This window comes from Odocoileus virginianus, unplaced genomic scaffold, assembly GCF_023699985.2.
Source record: "Odocoileus virginianus isolate 20LAN1187 ecotype Illinois unplaced genomic scaffold, Ovbor_1.2 Unplaced_Contig_32, whole genome shotgun sequence".
In the NCBI taxonomy this organism is placed as follows: domain Eukaryota; kingdom Metazoa; phylum Chordata; class Mammalia; order Artiodactyla; family Cervidae; genus Odocoileus; species Odocoileus virginianus.
The window spans coordinates 506,116-525,248 of NW_027224349.1; the positions used below are offsets into that span (position 1 = coordinate 506,116).

The following is a 19,133-nucleotide window of genomic DNA, read 5'->3' on the forward strand; positions in this document are numbered from 1 at the left end:
AAAAAATCTGCAATTAATAGCAAGAAATAGAAAGGGGAGAAAATAAGAAGAAAAAACCATGGAAGGTGAGAAGAAATAAAAAATGAAGATGAGAGAATCCAGGTAAAAGATTCAAGAACAAAGAAACAGTTGAATTTGAGAACTGTTTTTTACCTTTAAACCTGAATGAGATTCAAACTTAATTCAGACCTGAATTAGGAGAGAAACTGAATGGTAAAATTAGGGGAAAAAGCAATAGGAAATAGGCCTTTTTCCCCAAAAAGATTTTTTTAGAGTGGGAAAAAATAGATTACAAAAGAGATGTTATTTCTCATTTAGCAGTTTCTGTCTTTGTCATCTACCTTATTGTCATGAGAAATACTATTTAGTTTCTTCTGGTCACTTTAGGTTCTGTGAAGTGTACTTTTCTCTAGTATAATTGTAATAAAAGAGACATGTCACTGTATCGTAGTAGGGATAGTTAAATTTAGCTTAAGTAAATCAGTGTATTTTCTGTTCCATCTGTATTGTATATGTATTTCTGCAGTCTAATCAAAAGAGATGAACTTTAGTCATAAAAATTATAGGCAGCCGTATGACATAATTATTTATTAAAGCAGCACTTGCTATTCTTACTATTTTTGCTTTTGTTTTTGATAAACATTCTTCTCCTCCCTTTTTAATAGGTATGGCAGAAAAGACACAGCTTCTGAAATTGAGCGTACCTGCTACCTTTATGCTTGTGTCTTTAGATGAAGGGCCAGGTCCTCCAATCAAATATCAGTATGCAGAATTAGGCAAGTTATACTCAGTAGTGTCTCAACTGATCCGCTGTTGCAATGTCTCATCAAGAATGCAATCTTCAATCAATGGTAAAGTAATATGTCCTGTTATTTATAATAGTTTAAAAATAATGGTAAGCTTCTGTAGTATTAAAATTATGAAATTTATAAAATGGGATTATATGCTTTAGTATATTTATTTATAACTAGCTTTTTTACAAGTTTGAGACCTTTTACAAAATTCACCTGCTGTAATAAAATTAGTAGGGTTGAAATGATTTAAGAATTTTAACTTTAATTTTTTTGGTCTTCATTATCAGCATTTATATTTTTGCATCTTATCATCTTAGTATATCCTACCATTATGAGTGTTTGTGTTTAGAGCACTTAATTCATATTTTTTTTTAATAAAAAATTCAGTATTACAGTTTTGCAAAGGCATCTATTGGCTGTTCATTGATGACAAATCTGTTCTAGGTAATCCCCCTCTTCCCAATCCTTTTGGTGACCCTAACTTATCGCAGCCTATAATGCCAATTCAGCAGAATGTGGCAGACATTTTATTTGTGAGAACAAGCTATGTGAAGAAAATTATTGAAGATTGCAGTAACTCAGAGGAAACCATCAAATTGCTTCGTTTTTGCTGCTGGGAGAATCCTCAGTTCTCATCTACTGTCCTCAGTGAACTTCTCTGGCAGGTTAAAGGAAAATAAACATTCATATGCCTATAATTTGATTAGTCTTTTAAATAAGAAATTCAATTATGTCCCATCCGTTTTTAGGTTGCATATTCATACACCTATGAACTTCGACCATATTTGGATCTACTTCTGCAGATTTTACTGATAGAGGATTCCTGGCAGGCTCACAGGTGGATACACTTTTTGCTACCAAAATAATGATAATTTTGTAGATTCTAAAAACAAACTGAAATTTTTAGTAACCGAATATATTTTTACTTCTCGAACCTGTTAAAATACATAGTAGCACAATGCATGAAATATTTCCCCATCATAGTTTTATTTCATTGTTATTTTCTCTTAAAGCCACAGTTTTATGCTTATTAGTAATTTTTTTTGCTTCCACTTAATGCTTTTTATTTTTTTTAACTAAGAGTGAGTAATACAAGCTTTTCATGAATTTTTAAATTCTGTCAATTTAGAAAAATAATAATCATTTATTACATGTTTTAAATTCATTACACTAAGGAACATTTCGTTACCTAACAATAATCCTTGCCTGGTGGAAGTTTTATTACTATATTTGGGGACAAGAGTAATGTTTGGAACTAATGTTTCCCCAAATTCTGCTGTGTTCTTTGAAGTAAAACTGAGCCTACAAATGCTGATATAGAATTAGTTGCCCAACTCTGCTAACTGATCCTCACTTTGCTCTTCACAGGGATTGATTATAGTTGATTTTAGAAACAAGCATGTGTACATATTGCCAACTGTTAGTCATTCTAATAACCAAAAAAATTTTTGTGCACTCGGTAACATCTTTGGTCCTTGTAATCTGAATTTCTGTTAACTTTGTTGATGTAATGTGAATGATTGACAGTTTGAGTTTGTATTGTATATGATATAAAATTGTGAATTAGTGGGACTTAGGATGTAATACCACATCAGTATTTGAAGATACTGGTACTTGATAATCCTGTCAAGGAAAATTTAGCTCCAGATTTTAAGCTGGAAATTCCCTCGTATAACTTGATTAACAAGTACATGATTTTTTAGATTTTCGGTAGGTGTGCTAAGAATTGTGTTTGGATTGAAATGTCTGTGTACTGATCCTCAAAGCAACCTATAAATTCTCAATTATGAAAGAAAAAATAAAATTTAGAAGTAAAATGACCTTAGAATGACATAAGGTCATTCTAAATTTTTAGAACAGATTGTTAAATCATCTTAATCTCACATTTCAGGGGGATTGAAAATATTCCACTTATTAAACTATTATTTTCAAAGTATCACCTAGTTTATCATCTTATCAGATAAGCAGCAAATCAAAATTAGTGTTGTCAAAATAGAGTGAAGTGAAAGTCGCTCAGTCATGTCCGACTCTTGCGTCCCCAGGGGACTGTACCATCCATGGAATTCTCTAAGCCAGAATACAGTAGTGGGTAGCCTTTCCCTTCTCCAGGGAATCTTCCCAACCCAGGGATTGAACCTAGTCTCCCACATTGCAAACAGATTCTTTACTAGCTGAGCCACCAGGGAAGCCCAAAATAGTGTTGCTGCTGCTGCTAAGTCACTTCAGTCCTGTCCGACTCTGTGAGACCCCATAGACGGCAGCCCACCAGGCTCCCCCGTCCCTGGGATTCTCCAGGCAAGAACACTGGAGTGGGTTGCCATTTCCTTCTCCAGTGCATGAAGTGAAAAGTGAAAGCGAAGTCACTCAGTTGTGTCCGATTCTTAGCGACCTTGTGGACTGCAGTTTCCCAGGCTCCTCCGTCCATGGGATTTTCCAGGCAAGAATACTGGAGTGGGGTGCCACTGCCTTCTCCCAAAATAGTGTTAACAGAAGACAAATCACCATGAAACAAAAATGTTACATCCTATATTCATTTATTAGTCAATATCTATTTTGGTATCTTGATAGAATTTGTTGATTTGTCTTAATACTTGGTTTAGTGATTTAATTTGCTTTAACCAGAATTTGTTTTAAAATTTTGTTTTTTACTTAAGAGAAATTAAAAACCTACGTTGTTTAGTATATGACTTCACCTTATAGATGTGTTCAACTCATCAGTCTCATCATAGCCTTTTTCTCCAAAGAAAATAGTAAATATTTAAATATTTAAATTTTATTTGAATGTTGTGAAAAATAGTGAGGTTTTATGAACAGACTAATATGGGATTGTTACTATCTTAAGCAAAGAGCCTACTATATGCCAAGCACTGTCACTGACAACAGAACAAAAAAAAAGGGTAAAAACAATGTTGATTATAATGGCATAGGAAAAGCAATTGATACTAATGTCTGTGTTGCAGAAACAGACACCATTTTGTTATCACTGCAAAACTAAAGAATAAAAGTACAGTATACACTACAATACTGCAAGTGTTCCAAGATAAACTGTGCCTAAGTGTGTTATTTTTGCTGGAATGATGAGACTTTGAAAAATTAGTGAAATAATTTCTCAAAAAGAGTAATATTATGAATGTATATTGCAAAACAGAAATACATTAAACAATAAAATCCCTGCTTTTGGTTTGGGGTATATTGCTATTAAGTAAAACAAATGGTATAAAAGAGAATTTTTTTCTAGATGCTTTCTATTCAGGTACTGATACTAAAGATACATTTTTATCTGTAAATAATTTACAGATTGTCTACTGAGAACAAGAATCAGTCTACTATATAAGACTAGAGTTGAAATTAAATCATGTATCATTAGCAGTTCAACAAGTTCTTATTCAGTCAGTTCAGTTGCTCAGTCATGTCCCAACTCTTTGCGACCCCATGGACTGCAACACACCAGGCTTCCCTATCCATCACCAACTCTCGGAGCTTGCTCAAACTCATGTCCTTTGAGTTGGTGGTGCCATCCAACCATCTCATCCTGTGAAATCTCCTGCTTTCAGTCTTTTCCAGCATCAGGGTCTTCTTTTTTTTGAAATTGTTTTAATTGGAGGCTAATTACTTAACAATATTGTAGTGGTTTTGCCATACAGTGACATGAATCCACCAATGGTGTACATTTGTTTCCCATCCTGAACCCTCCCTCCCACCTCCCTCCCCATCCCATCCCTCTGGGTTGTCCCAGTGCACCAGCCCTGAGCACCCTGTCTCATGCACTGAACCTGGAGTGAGGATCTGTTTCACATATGATAATATACATGTTTCAGTGTTATTGTCTCAAGTCATCCCACCCTCACCTTCTCCCACAGAGTCCAAAAGACTTCTATACTAGGGTTATTGTTACCATCTCTAAATTCTGTATATATGCGTTAGTATATTGTATTAGTGTTTTATCTTTCTGGCTTACTTTACTCTGTATAATGGGCCCCAATTTCATTGACCTCATTAGAACTGATTCAAATGTATTCTTTTTAATGACTTAGTAGTATTCCATTGTGTGTTTGTACCCCAGCTTTCTTGTCCATTTGTCTGCTGATGGACATCAAGGTTGCTCCCATGTCCTGGTGATTATAAATAGTGCTGCAATGAACATTGGGGTACACATATATCTTTCAGTTCGGGTTTCCTCGATGTATGTGTTCAGCAGTGGGATTGCTGGGTCATATGGCAGTTCTATTTCCAGGGTCTTTTCCAGTGAGTCAGTACGTAGCATCAGGTGGCCAAAGTTACTAGGTTGGTGCAAATATGATGCTATTTCAGACCATGGGTTTTAAATGATTATAAGTTCAGTCAAGCATATCTTTATTAAAATAAGAACCATTAAAATCACATTTTTGCCAACAAAAAATAAGTTTATTTATTCCTATTGCATAAAATTACATGCTGTGGGATTCAGGGATGTCTTGGAAAGCATTTTCTGCCTCCTGTTGGTTGTGGAAGCGTTTTCCTTGCAAAAAGTTGTTGAGATGCTTGAAGAATTGATTGTCAGTTGGTGAGAGGTCACGTGAATGCAGCAAAATGAGGCAAAACTTTCTTGCCCAATTCATTCAGCTTTTGAAGCGTTGGTGTGTGATATGTGGTTGGGCGTGGTTGACTGTTGTTACAGAGAAGAATTGGTCCCTTTATGCAATTTTTCGTGGCTTCTTATCAGTTTCCTGAGCATACTTTTCAGATGTCATCGTTAGCCAGGATTTAGAAACCTGTAGTGGATCAGATGGGCAGCAAACTACCAGTAACTGTGAACTGTTTTTGGTGCATGCAGTTTTGGCTTTGGGAAGTGCTTTGGAGCTTCTTCTCAGTCCAGCCACTGAGCTGGTCATTCATTGCTGGTTGTTGTATAAAACCCACTTTTTGTCTCATGTCAAAATCTGATCAAGAAATGGGTTTGTTGTTGTTGCCTATATTAAGAGTGTACGACACCTCAAAATGACAGCCCTTTTCTGATTTTTGGTCAGCTCCTGAGGCACCCATGTATTGAGCTTTTTCACCTTTCCAGTTTTAAATGTCAAATGAGTGCTCACTTCGGCAGCACATATACTAAAATTGGAACGATACAGAGAAGATTAGCATGGCCCCTGCGCAAGGATGACACGCAAATTCATGAAGTGTTCCATATTTTTTTGATATGACTTTTTAAGTACCCCAGTTATTGCCCACTGACTGTCCTAAGTGAAATAAACAGAATAACCAAAACCTTCAAAAAAAAAAAAAAGTCAAATGGTCATTGAATGGTCAAGTTGAATTCTTTGGCAGCTTCTCATGTAGTTGTATGAGGGTAAGCATCAATGATGTTCTCGGTTGTCAACTTTCAATGGCCAGCCCCTATACTCCTCCTCTCTTTTGCAGAACTTCTTGAACCACCACTGCACTGTCTGTTCATTAGCAGTTCCTGGGCCAAATGCGTTGTTGATGGTGTGAGCTATCTTGCGCTGCTTTCTGGTTCATTTTGACCCATTTGGGACTGAAATAAGAAAATCACCTGAATTTGCTTTTTGTCTGACATCATTTCTCTAGTCCCTAGTCTGAAATAAATATAAAATTAAGTAGTAAAATCATTAGAAAAAAACAAAGTGAGAAAAGGGCATTAAAAGGATGTGTAACGTAACTGTATTTAATTTTTAAATTTGGAGGCTAATTACTTTACGGTATTGTGATGATTTTTGTCATCTGTCAACATGAATTAGCCACAGGTGCACATGTGTCCCCCTATCCTGAAACCCCCTCTCACCTCCCTCTCCACCTCATCCAAATGGGTTGTCTCAGAGTACCTTGCTTCATGTATTGAACTCATATTGGTCATCTCTTTTACATATGGTATTATACATGTTTCAATGCTACTCTGTCAAATATCTGACCCTTGACTTCTCCCAGAGTCCAAAAGTCTGTTCTTTACATTTGTGTCTCTTTTGTTGCCTTGTGTATAAGATTGTCATTACCAGCTTTCTAAATCCCATATATATGCGTTAATGTACAGATTGGTGTTTGTTTCTGACTTAACTTCACTCTGTATAGTAGGCTTCAGTTTCATCCACCTCATGAAAACTGATTCAGATGTGTTCCTTTTTATAGCAAGTCATTCCACTCTGTATGTGTACCATAACTTCCTCATACATTCATCTGCCAGTGGACATCTAGGTTGCTTCCATGTTCTAGCTATTGTAAACAGTGCTGCAATGAACATTGGGGTACCTGTTTCTCTTTCAGTTCTAGTTTCCTTGGTGTATGCCCAAACCCAGTGGGATTGCAGGGTCATATGCCAGTGCTATTCTCAGTTTTTTAGGGGATCTCCACACTTCTCCATTGTGGCTGTACTAGTTTGCATTCCCACCAACAGCGTAAGAGGGTTGGTTCCCTTTTTACCACACCCTCTCTAGGATTCATTGAAGAGTTTTTGATGGTGGCCATTCTGACTGATGTGAGATGGTTTTGATTTGCATTTCTCTAATAATGAGTGACGTTGAGCATCTTTTCATGTGTTTAGCCATCTGTTTGTTATCTTTGGAGAGATATCTGTTTCATTCTTTTGCCCATTTTTTTTTTTTTTTTTTGATTGGGTTCATTTTTCTAGTATTGAGCTTTATGAGCTGCTTGTATATTTTAGAGATTTTAATTCTTTGTCAGTCATTTCATTTGCTCTCCCATTCTAAAGGCTGCCTTTTCACCCTACTTATTGTTTCCTTCCTTGTGCAAAAACTTTTTAAGTTTAATTGGGTCCCGTTTGTTTATTTTTTTTCAATTTCCATTACTGTGGGAGGTGGGTCATAGGGGATCTTGCTGTGATTTATGCCAGAGAGTGTTCTGCCTGAGTTTTCCTCTTAAGAGTTTTATAGTTTCTGGTCTTATATTTAGATGTTTAATTTCGAGATTATTTTTGTGTATGGTATTGGTGTTCCATTTTCATTCTTTTACACATCATAACCACATTTATTTATAAATGTATTCCTGTATCAAACAGCAAAATTCCACACTAAAATAAAGCTTCAGTAATTTTTGCACCAAACTAATAGCATAGTTTTGAACCCACCGGGTGTGTTTTAATGATTAGAATTCAGGTTAATTTTGTACTGCTGGATTGTATCACTTCAACAGAAACTAGACTTTATACTCTGAAATGCTTTCTTCAGGTAGTGATCTAAGTAAATCTGTTCTCAACTGAAGCAGTTGTGAAGACATACTTCATGGTAATTTTAATAAGAACAATTTAGTATTGGTATCTTTAATTGTTTTAGTAATTCATTTAAATTACTGTAAAGCAAAGTCATTTTGGATTGATAATAATTTGGTGGAACTTCAGACTCTTGAGTCAGACTTAGTCAGCTCCCTATATTGCTATCTGTGTGACAGTAGTTTGACTTCTGTATTTATTTTCTCATCATTGAAGTGACTTTATTAATGGGACCGACTTAGCAGTTAACACTAGACTTAAAAAATACATTGAATATATAGGCAGTGGACTTCAAAATGTTAGCTAAGAGACACTATAAATTTATGTATCTGGTTCTTTTCTAGAATTCATAATGCACTTAAAGGAATCCCAGATGACCGAGATGGATTGTTTGATACTATCCAGCGCTCTAAGAATCACTATCAAAAAAGAGCATACCAGTGTATAAAATGTATGGTGGCTCTTTTTAGCAGTTGTCCTGTTGCTTACCAAATATTACAGGTAAGAATTATTTTTTAATTTTATAATCTGGATCATAATTAATTGATGCTTTCCAAGAAAAGAATCATGAAAATTTGGAGTCTGCATTTTAAGTTAACATTTAAAATTTTTATGTATTCTTTTACATAATTGTTTTGTTTTATTTTATTTTGAAGGGCAATGGCGATCTTAAAAGAAAGTGGACCTGGGCAGTAGAATGGCTTGGAGATGAACTTGAAAGAAGACCATACACTGGCAATCCACAATACACTTACAACAATTGGTCTCCTCCAGTGCAAAGCAATGAAACATCAAATGGTTATTTCTTGGAGAGATCACATAGTGCTAGGATGACACTTGCAAAAGCTTGTGAACTCTGTCCAGAGGAGGTAAAAAAAGTCACCCATGGGCAACAAATAGAAATGGAAGAAAGAAAAGTAATTTTTTTCTTTATAGGCCAGTGTTTATTGTATTAAAAATTTTGTCATGCAGTTTTATTGGCTTTAATGTTTAGTATTAATTTTTCTTAAGTAATCAGGAAACTTCCTGACACCTTTGTTGAAATTAGTTTCAAGAAATTTCAGTGAAATTGTTCTAAACATGTTTAGGTGAATCAAAATTTTTTTCTCTGAATTATTTTATTGGCTGTAAATGAAAAAATGTTTTTAAAAAAGATCAGCTTTGTGGTTTTAAATTTTTTTAAAAGATTAAAAGTGAATTTAAAGTTGCTTTGTACTCACATTATTAATCTCTTTAAACATCTTAATAATAGGAGCCAGATGACCAAGAAGCACCAGATGAGCATGAATCATCTCCACCAGAAGATGCCCCATTATATCCTCATTCATCTGGATCTCACTATCAACAGGTAAACATGAGTTTATCTTCATTTTAACCCCCTAATTTTTGTGATTATTTGCTTATTTTTCTTAAATATTTTGTAGCTTTTAGTTGTGCCTATGAAGGAATAAACTATTTAGAATAACTTTGACAAGATGATCAGAAGAGTGGATGGAGTGGAATGATACTACAGCATATTTTGACCACTCTTAGGGTATTTCCTTTGCCCACTCGGCACCTCTCTTGCACCAAAAACTGCACTTAATCGAGATGTATATTTTGCATTAACATGAAAACAGCCAATGTAAAAGTGTCTTGATTACTTTGGTGCAATGTTTAGTTGCAGTAGGAATGTCTTTTAAACAATGATATTTAAGCCTCAATTCTGTCAAATTAGCCTTCAGTGCACAGGAAGGACCTGGGAATATGATCACAGTACTAGTCACATGACATCCAGCTAACACAGCACATTTTAGTCCGTAGTTCATTCTCAAAGAACCACCAGAACTAGAGATTTAAAAGTTGCTTATGTTCTTCACTGGATAAAATAGTCAGTATTCTCCACTGGAAAAAGTATTCAACAGTGCTGTGTTTCCTGATGGACAATAACAGGCCAGTCTGATACACATGATTGCTGGTGTGGGAAAGTAAAAATAAATGTAAATGTCTTCCAAGTTTAAAAAAAGATTATAATAATACTGACAATTTTGAACACTTAAATGTATATCTCCTCTGAAACATCAAGAGTGGAAAGACTATAAGAAGACTGAACATGACAGAGATCCCAGTTGTTAAGATTCTTGAAACTATAGACTAATAAACTTGATGTGTGTGCCCTAGCCAAATTCTGTAAGAATTAGAGAGGAACACACACACACACAAAGCAACAAAAAACATACACACAAGTAATCATAGAAACCACTGTAGCTTCATGAAGAAAGCATCATGTTCCCTTCCTCCTATTAATAGTTTGACTCATTTTAATAGATGTTTTGTTGCACGAAAAGGAATAACTGATAAAAATTTTATCTGAAGGAACTTTGATTTGTAAACAAGAATTTGGGGAGAAAGTTTCTAAAAAGGTTGTTCTGAATTATAAACTATAAAGGTGACTAATTCAGCTATTTAAAATTGTTGAGTAGACCAGTGGTCTTTAATATTCCTTAAATCATCTACAGGTCCTTGTTAAAATCAGAGATTGCGGAGTACCACCCCAAGGAAAATAGACTCATGGCTGCTTTTCGACTTGGTAGACTCAGTTTGCTTAGTCGTGGCCAGTTGTTTTACAACATGCTAGACTGTTTCTTCGGTTCCTCTGTCTATGGGATTTTCCAGGCAAGAATAGTGGAATGGGTTGTCATTTCCTCCTCCAAGAGACTTTCTTGACCCAGGGATCAAACCCGCATCTCTTGTGTCTCCTGCATTGCAGGCAGATTCTTTATTGCTAAGCCACCAGGGAAGCCTTTAGACATACTTTACCATGTGAATTTTTCATTTTCATTTCTGACATACCAATCTGTTTCACCTTCTCAGAATAGTCACATACATGGACAGCCATATACAGGACCAGCAGCACATCACTTGAATAACCATCAGAAAACTGCCCAGCAGCAACAAGAAAACTGTGAAGGCAATGAAGAAGTATCCTCATCTGAAATGAAAGATCAGTGAAATGTCCATAATTAACTGGTTCTTTAAGACCAGGCTGTTAGGCCTTACAGTCCAGACTTTTATGTACTTGGATAGTATTTAACAAAATAGAGAAATTGTTCAGCATGGAGTGGAGAGTTGATTCATTGTCTCATTTGCAGATGTTTGGTGTCAACAGGGAATCCACCTGCGGGAGAAGTGTATAGTGTTTTGTAATAAATGGGTGATACTGATATGTAAATGGGAAAGTTGTATATAATGTTATTGTTTGACGGTTAATGCTTAAGCAACAAAAAATTTTTGGTGTCTATGAGAGATCTACAAAAAAAGTCTTTTGATTTTTTGGGTTTCTATTTTGTTATGTCTGATGCACTTGGCAACCAGTATTCTCAGCTTCATGGCAATTGGAGCAAAGCCTTTACAAAAAAAAAAAAGATGGGGAGAAGAAAGTTAACATGAACGAGGCCATTCGTATCAGTCACACCAGTAGCTGCTTACTAACTCTTAGTTACTGGAGCTTTGAATTACATGGGTGATGTTGGAAATTGGTGTTGTAATAACACTGTTTATGCATATTTTCATTACCTTTTTATTCCAATAGTACACGATCACTTTAAAGCTGTAGTAATACTGTATTTAGCTTGGCTTCACACTATGTTGGTGTAGCCAGCGAGAACACTCACTAAGTTTATATAGCCAGTGAGAACAAAGTTATATGAATGATAGCAGTTTCCTCAAAGTGACAGGTATGTTGCCCAGAGCTTTTATTTCTTATACCAGGAGTAAATATAAAATGAGAAATGTAACAAACAGTTTTTGGTTATATGTATGTTCTTCATATTTAATATTTGACACTTGAGTCTCTTGATGGGACACAGAAATGTGAAAATATTGATAATAGAAATATTAAAATATTAAATATGCAGAATTTTGCTATGCTATGATATGGAGCACATAAAAGAAGACTGTACTTGCTGTGCTTGTTTTTTGGATTTTTTTTTTTTTTTCAAGTAGATGAAGGTTCTAAAATTTTGCTTCAACTGGAGGCCAATGATTAGTGGACTCTTGCACCAAGATGTCTGGCTGATAAGTCTAGTCAGTCAGAATTTTACTTGGTAGCAAAATTGTCCCAGGTTCTTTTCCATTCTAAAACTTACTTTTGTGAGGTTTAATTAAAACATAAATGTTTGGTTAGTTATTATAATTCTGAAGTACTATCTTAAAATAAACATTTGTTTCAGGATTTCAGGAAACTTGGAAATAAATACTATATTTAAAAAAGAATTGGTAACTTTAAAATGTGTGTAATATTTTGGAGCCTGTCTAAAAACCAAATATCCCTGCAAACAAATACAGCCCATCTTATACTATTTAAATATTTTGCTGTTTTGTTTTATAGAAATTATTTTGCTGAATTCACAAATAGAATTTGATTTAAGAAGACTTTGTCCTCTGTTGTTTTTGTTTCCTGTCATTTTTATTTCTTCTTAAAAACCTCATATATACTGAAATTTACTCTTTGCATAGCATACCCTAACATGACACTGAATTCAGAATTTCAGATACATTGGGATTTTCTGTTTAAAATGATTTACCTTTTATTCTTTAGAGAATTACAGAAAAAAAGAATTTAAAAATTTCCTAACGTAACTGATCTTGTTTGTGCTTTCTTTTTTTTTATGAGAAGTCTGTGACTGTAATTGTACTTTATAAAAGTATTGTGATTAACAGAGAAGATACTTATCTCCACTGCTCATTTAGCTACTATATATATATACACACACATATATATATGTGTGTATATATATATAATTATTCTGGGTTTTCTGTAACATTAAGAAATTTAAAATCAAAGCTAAAGAGATTCTACATTTTAACTTTTAATTATAATATGTTTTTTATTTTATGATTATGTTACTTAATAGTAGTGAACTTAGTAGGTTATAAGGCTACCTCAGAGACATTGCAGGTTTAGCAATGCAGACCACTGCAGTCAAGCAAGTTTCACAGTAAAGTGAGTCACATGAATTTTTGCTATTCTGTTACATAAAAAATTAAATAGTGTGCAGTAACAGCATTGTATGTTGAAAAAATGGTTTTGTTTTTTTTTTGGCCATACCATGCAGCATGTGGGATCTAGTTTCCTGATAAGGGATCAGACCCTTTCCCTCTCCATTGGAAATGTGCAGTCTGGACAACCAGGGAAGTCCCTGTCTTGATGTTTGAATGTTTTATTCCTACGGGTAAAAAAATTGCTAACCATTATCTAAGTCTTCGGTGAGTTATGATATCTGCTGGCAGAAGATCTTGCCTTGATGTTAATCACTGCTGACTGATTAGGAGTATGTTTGCTGAAAGTTAGAGTTGCTGTGGCAGTTTCTTAACAATGGCATTTGCTACATTGATTCTTCTTTCCCAAACTCTTTCTGTAGCCTGCTTTGCCATGTTTTAGTCACAACTTCTTTTCAAATTGGAGTTAATCCTCCCAAGCCATTCTGCTGCTTTATGAACTACATTTATGCAATAACCTAAATTGTTTCTTTTGTGTGTGTTGTTATTTTTTATTCCTTTTTAAAAAAAATAAATTTACTTATTTTAACTGAAGGCTAATTACTTTACAATAATTGTAGTGGTTTTACCATATATTGACATGAAACCGCCACGGGTGTATGTGTGTTCCCCATCCCAAACCCCCTTCCTAACTCCCTCCTCATCCCATCCCTCTGGATCATCCCAGTGCACCAGCCCCAAGCACCCTCTTTCGTGCATCAAACCTGGACTGGCTATTCGTTTCACATATGATAATATACATGCTTCAATGCCATTCTCCCAAGTCATCCCACCCTCACCCTCTCCCACAGAGTCTAAAAGACTGTTCTATACATCTCTGTCTCTTTTGCTGTCTCATATATAGGGTTATTGTTACCATCCTTCTAAATTCCATATATATGTGTTAATATACTGTATTGGTGTTTTCCTTTCTGGCTTCTCTCTGTATAATAGGCTCCAGTTTCATCCACCTCATAAGAACTGATTCAAATGAATTCTTTTTAATGGCTGAGTAATATTCCTTTGTATATATGTACCACAGCTTTCTTATCCATTTGTCTGCTGATGGGCATTTTAAGTTGCTTCCATGTCCTGGCTAATGTAAACAGTGCTGCGATGAACATTGTAGTACACGTGTCTCTTTCACTTCTGGTTTCCTCGGTGTGTATGCCCAGAAGTGGGATTGCTGGGTCATATGGCAGTTCTATTTCCAGTTTTTTAAGGAATCTCCACATTGTTCTCCATAGTGGCTGTACTAGTTTGCATTCCCACCAACAGTATAAGAGGGTTCCCTTTTCTCCACACCCTCTCCAGCATTTATTGCTTGTAGACTTTTGGATAGCAGCCATCCTGACTGGCGTGTAATGGTATCTCATTGTGGTTTTGATTTGCATTTCTCTGATAATGAGTGATGTTGAGCATCTTTTCATGTGTTTGTTGGCCATCTGTATGTCTTCCTTGGAAAAATGTCTGTTTAGTTATTTGGCCCAATTTTTGGTTGGGTTTATTTTTCTGGATTTGAGCTGCAGGAGTTGCTTGTATATTTTTGAGATTAATTGTCAGTTGCTTTGTTTGCTATTATTTTCTCCCAATCTGAGGGCTGTCTTTCCACCTTGCTTATAGTTTCCTTGGTTGTGCTAAAGTTTTTTACTTTAATTAGATACCATTTGTTTATTTTTCCTTTTATTTCCATTACTCTGGGACGTGGGCATAGAGGATCTTGCTGTGATTTATGTTGGAGAGTGTTTTGCCTATTTTTCCTCTAGGAATTTTATAGTTTCTGGTCTTAGTTTATATCATTGATCCATTTTGAGTTTATTTTTGTGTATGGTGTTAGAAAGTATTTCATTCTTTTACAAGTGGTTGCCCAGTTTTCCCAGCACTACTTGTTAAAGAGATTGTCTTTTCTCCATTGTATTTGCTTGCCTCTTGTCAAAGATAAGGTGTCCATAGGTGCGTGGATTTATCTTTGGGCTTTCTATTTTGTTCCACTGATCTATATGTCTGTCTTTGTGCCAGTACCATACTGTCTTGATGAGTGTAGCTTTGTAGTAGAGCCTGAAGTCAGGCAGATTGATTCCTCCAGTTCCATTTTTCTTTCTCAAGATTGCTTTGGCTATTCGAGGTTTTTTGTATTTCCACACAAATTGTGAAATTATTTGTTCTAGTTCTGTGAAAAATACTGTTGGTAGCTTGATAGGGATTGCATTGAATCTATAGATTGCTTTGGGTAGTATACTCATTTTCACTATATTGATTCTTCTGATCCATGAACATGGTATATTTCTCCATCTATTTGTGTCCTGTTTGAGTTCTTAGATCAGTGTTTTAGAGTTTTCTGTATGTAGGTCTTTTGTTTCTTTAGGTATATATATTCCTAAGTATTTTATTCTTTTCATTGCAATGGTGAATGGAATTGTTTTCTTAATTTCTTTTTCTGTTTTCTCATTGTTAGTGTATAGGAATGCAAGGGATTTCTGTGTGTTAATTTTATATCCTGAAACTTTACTATATTCAATTATTAGCTCTAGCAGTTTTCTGGTAGAGTCTTATACAGTTTTCTACATAGAGGATCATGTCATCTGCAAACAGAGTTTTACTTCTTTTTTTTCCAATCGATTCCTTTATTTCTTTTTCTGCTCCGATTGCTGTGGCGAAAACTTGCAGATCTGTGTTCAGTAGTACTGGTGAGACTGGGCATCCTTGTCTTCTTCCTGACTTTAGGGAAGTTTGCTGTGGGTTTATCATATATAGCTTTTATTATGTTGGGGTATGTTCCTTTTATTAGTGCTTTCCGGAGGGTTTTTATCGTAAATGGATGTTGAATTTTGTCAAAGGCTTTCTCTGCATCTATTGAGATAATCATATGTTTATGATTAAAAATAATATATTAAAAGTTTATCTTTCAACTTTTTAATGTGGTGTATTATGTTGATTGCTTTGCGGATATTGAAGAATCCTTGCATCCCTGGGATAAAGCCCACTTGGTCATGATGTATGATCTCTTTAATATGTTGTTAGATTCTATTTCTAAAATTTTGTTAAAAGATTTTTGCATCTGTGTTCATCAGTGATATTGGCCTGTAGTTTTCCTTTTTTTGTAGCATCTTTTGGCTGATTTTGGTATTAGGGTGATGGTGGCCTCATAGAATGAGTTTGGTAGTTTACCTGCCTCTGCAATTTTCTGGAACAGTTTGAGTAGGATAGGTGTTAGCTATTCTCTGAATTTTTGGTAGAATTCACCTGTGAAGCCGTCTGGTCCTGGGCTTTTGTTTGCTGGAAGATTTCTGATTACAGTTTCAATTTCTTAGCTTGTGATGGGTCTGTTAAGATTTTCTGTTTCTTGCTGGTTCAGTTTTGGAAAGTTCTACGTTTATAAGAATTTGTCCATTTCTTCCACGTTGTCCATTTTATTGGCATAGAGATGCTGATAGTAGTCTCTTATGATCCTTTGTATTTCAGTGTTGTCAGTTATGATTTCTCCAATTTCATTTCTAATTTTGTTGATTTGATTTTTCTCCCTTTGTTTCTTGATGAGTCTGGCTAATGGTTTGTCAGTTTTATTTATCTTCTCAAACATCCAGTGTTTAGCATTGTTGATTTTGCTGTGGTCTCTTTTGTTTCTTTTGCATTTATTTCTGCCCTAATTTTAAGATTTCTTTCCTTCAACTAACCCTCGGATTCTTCATTTCTTCCTTTTCTAGATGCCTTAGGTGTTGTTACGTAACTTTTTTTTTTGTTTCTTGAGTTAACCCTGTATAGCTATGAAACTTCCCCTTAGCACTGCTTTTACTTAATCCCATAGGTTTTGGGTTGTTGTGTTTTCATTTTCATTTGTTTCTATGCATATTTTGATTTCTTTTTGATTTCTTCTGTGATTCGTTAGTTCAGCAGCGTGTGTCAGCCTTCCTATGTTGGAATAGTAATAGTTTTTCTCCTGTAGTTGACATCTTAACTGCATTGTGGTCAGAAAAGATGCTTGGAATGATTTCAGTTTTTTTTTTTAATTTGCCCAGGCTGGATTTATGGCCCAGGATGTGATATGTCCTGGAGAAAGTTCCATGTGCACTTGAGAAAATGTGAAATTCATTAATTACTTTGGGGTGAAATGTCCGATAAATATCAACTAGGTTTAACTGGTCTATTGTATCATTTAAAGTTTGTCTTTCCTTGTTAACTTTCTGTTTAGTTTATCCATAAATGTGAGTGGGGTATTAAAGTCTCTGACTGTTATTGTGTTATTGTTAATTTCCCCTTTCATACTTGTTAGTATTTGCCTTACATATTGCATGCTCCTATGTTGAATGCATATTATATGTAATTGTTATACCTTATTCTTGGATTGGTCCTTTGATCTTAAATAGTGTCTTTCATTGTCTCTTTTCACAGCGTTTATTTTAAATATAAAAATTCACCTGATATGAATATTGCTACTGCTGATTTCTTTTTGTCTCTATTTGCATGGAATATCTTTTTCCAGCCCTTCACTTTCAGTCTGTATGTGTCCCTTGTTTTGAGGTGGATCTCTTGTAGACAACATATATAGGGGTCTTGTTTTTGTATCCATTCAGCCAGTCTTTGTCTTTTGGTCAGGGCATTCAAACCATTTACACTTTAATTATTGATAAGTATGATCCCATTGCCATTTACTTTGTTGTTTTGGGTTTGAGTTTATAAACCTTTTCTGTGTTTCCTGTCTAGAGAAGATCCTTTAGCATTTGTTGAAGAGCTGGTTTGGTGGTGCTGAATTCTCTCAGCTTTTGCTTGTCTGTAAAGCTTTTGATTTCTCCTTCATATTTGAATGAGATCCTTGCTGGGTACAGTAATCTGGGTTGTAGGTTTTTCTCTTTCATCACTTTAAGTATGTCCTGCCATTTCCCTTCTGGCCTGAAGAGTTTCTATTGAAAGATCAGCTGTTATCCTTATGGGAATCCCCTTGTGTGTTGTTTTTCCCTTGCTGCTGTTAATATTTGTTCTTTGTCTTTGATCTTTGTTAATCTGATTAATTAGTGTCTTGGGGTGTTTTGCCTTGGGTTTATCCTGTTTGGGACTCTAGGTTACTTGGACTTGGGTGACTATTTGCTTCCCCATTTGGGGGAAGTTTTTAGCTGTTATCTCATCAGGTATTTTCTCATGGTCTGTCTTTTTGTCTTCTGGGACTCCTATGATTTGAATGTTGGGGTGTGTTAACATTGTCCAAGAGCTCTCTGAGGTTGTCCTCATTTCTTTTTATTCTTTTTTCTTTTTCCTCTCTGCTTTTTTGTTTCTACCATTCTATCTTCTACCTCACTTATCCTATCTTCTGCCTCCATTATTCTACTGTTGGTTCCCTGAAGAGTGTTTTTGATGTCATTTCCTGCATTATTCATTATATGTGGGCTCTTTTTATTTCTTCTAGGTCCTTGCTAAACATTTCTTGCATCTTCTTAATCCTTGTCTCCATGCTATTTACCTGTAACTCCATTTTGTGTTCAAGGTTTTTGATCATTTTCACTTATCATTATTCTGAATTCTTTTTCAGGTAGGTTCCTTATCTCTTCGTCTTTGGTTTGGTTTGGTGGGCCTATATCCTGTTGCTTTATCTGCTTAGTATTTGTCAGCATTTTAATCTTGTCTATATTGCTGTGTTTGCGGTGGCTTTTCTGTTTTCTGTTTGTGGTTCCTCTTAGATGAGCTTTTAACGATTAATATTCCATGGAGTCAGGAATTCTCTGGTGTTCTCAGGTTTTGGTAAGCCTCCTACCCCTGGTTTATAGACTTAAGAGTAGCCTCAAGCCTTTGTCTCCATCTATACAGCACTGATGATAAAACATCTAGGTTAATGGTAAAAAGATTCTTCACAGTGAGGGACACCCGGAGAGGTTCAGAGTTACATGGAGAAGAGAAGATAGAGGAGGAAGATAGAGGTGCCCAGGAGGAGAAGAGAGGGGATCAAAAGGGGAGAGAGCAGTCTAGCCAGTAATCAATTCCCTATGTGCTCTCCACAGTCTGGACCCCTCAGAGATGTTCACAGAGTTACATAGAGAAGAGAAGAGGGAGGAAGGAGACAGAGGTGACCAGGAGGAGAAAAGGGGGAGTCAAAAGGAGAGATACTGATCCAGCCA

The 19,133-nt window shown here is 35.4% G+C and overlaps 1 protein-coding gene and 1 non-coding gene across 5 annotated transcripts in view; both read left to right on the forward strand.

Moving 5' to 3' along the window:
- The window catches only part of LOC110132251 (ubiquitin carboxyl-terminal hydrolase 9X-like), a 144,579-nt gene extending 132,158 nt beyond the window's left edge, over positions 1 to 12,421 (forward strand). For 2 of the 4 annotated variants that reach the window (XM_070464606.1, XM_070464605.1), the window contains exons 38-39: positions 666 to 851; positions 1,239 to 1,628. In XM_070464606.1, coding sequence (XP_070320707.1) covers positions 666 to 851; positions 1,239 to 1,474 — 422 coding nt within the window. In that variant the 3' untranslated portion in view covers positions 1,475 to 1,628. Of the gene's footprint in view, positions 1 to 665; positions 852 to 1,238; positions 1,633 to 8,354; positions 8,512 to 8,666; positions 8,880 to 9,262; positions 9,359 to 10,863 lie in introns of those variants that run through there. The other 2 variants (XM_020885471.2, XR_002312416.2) reach the window with 2 other exon arrangements.
- Positions 5,859 to 5,965, forward strand: LOC139034170 (U6 spliceosomal RNA). Its single transcript, XR_011486598.1, has one exon. It is a non-coding gene; the product is annotated as a U6 spliceosomal RNA (small nuclear RNA).
- Positions 12,422 to 19,133: the final 6,712 nt, after the last annotated feature.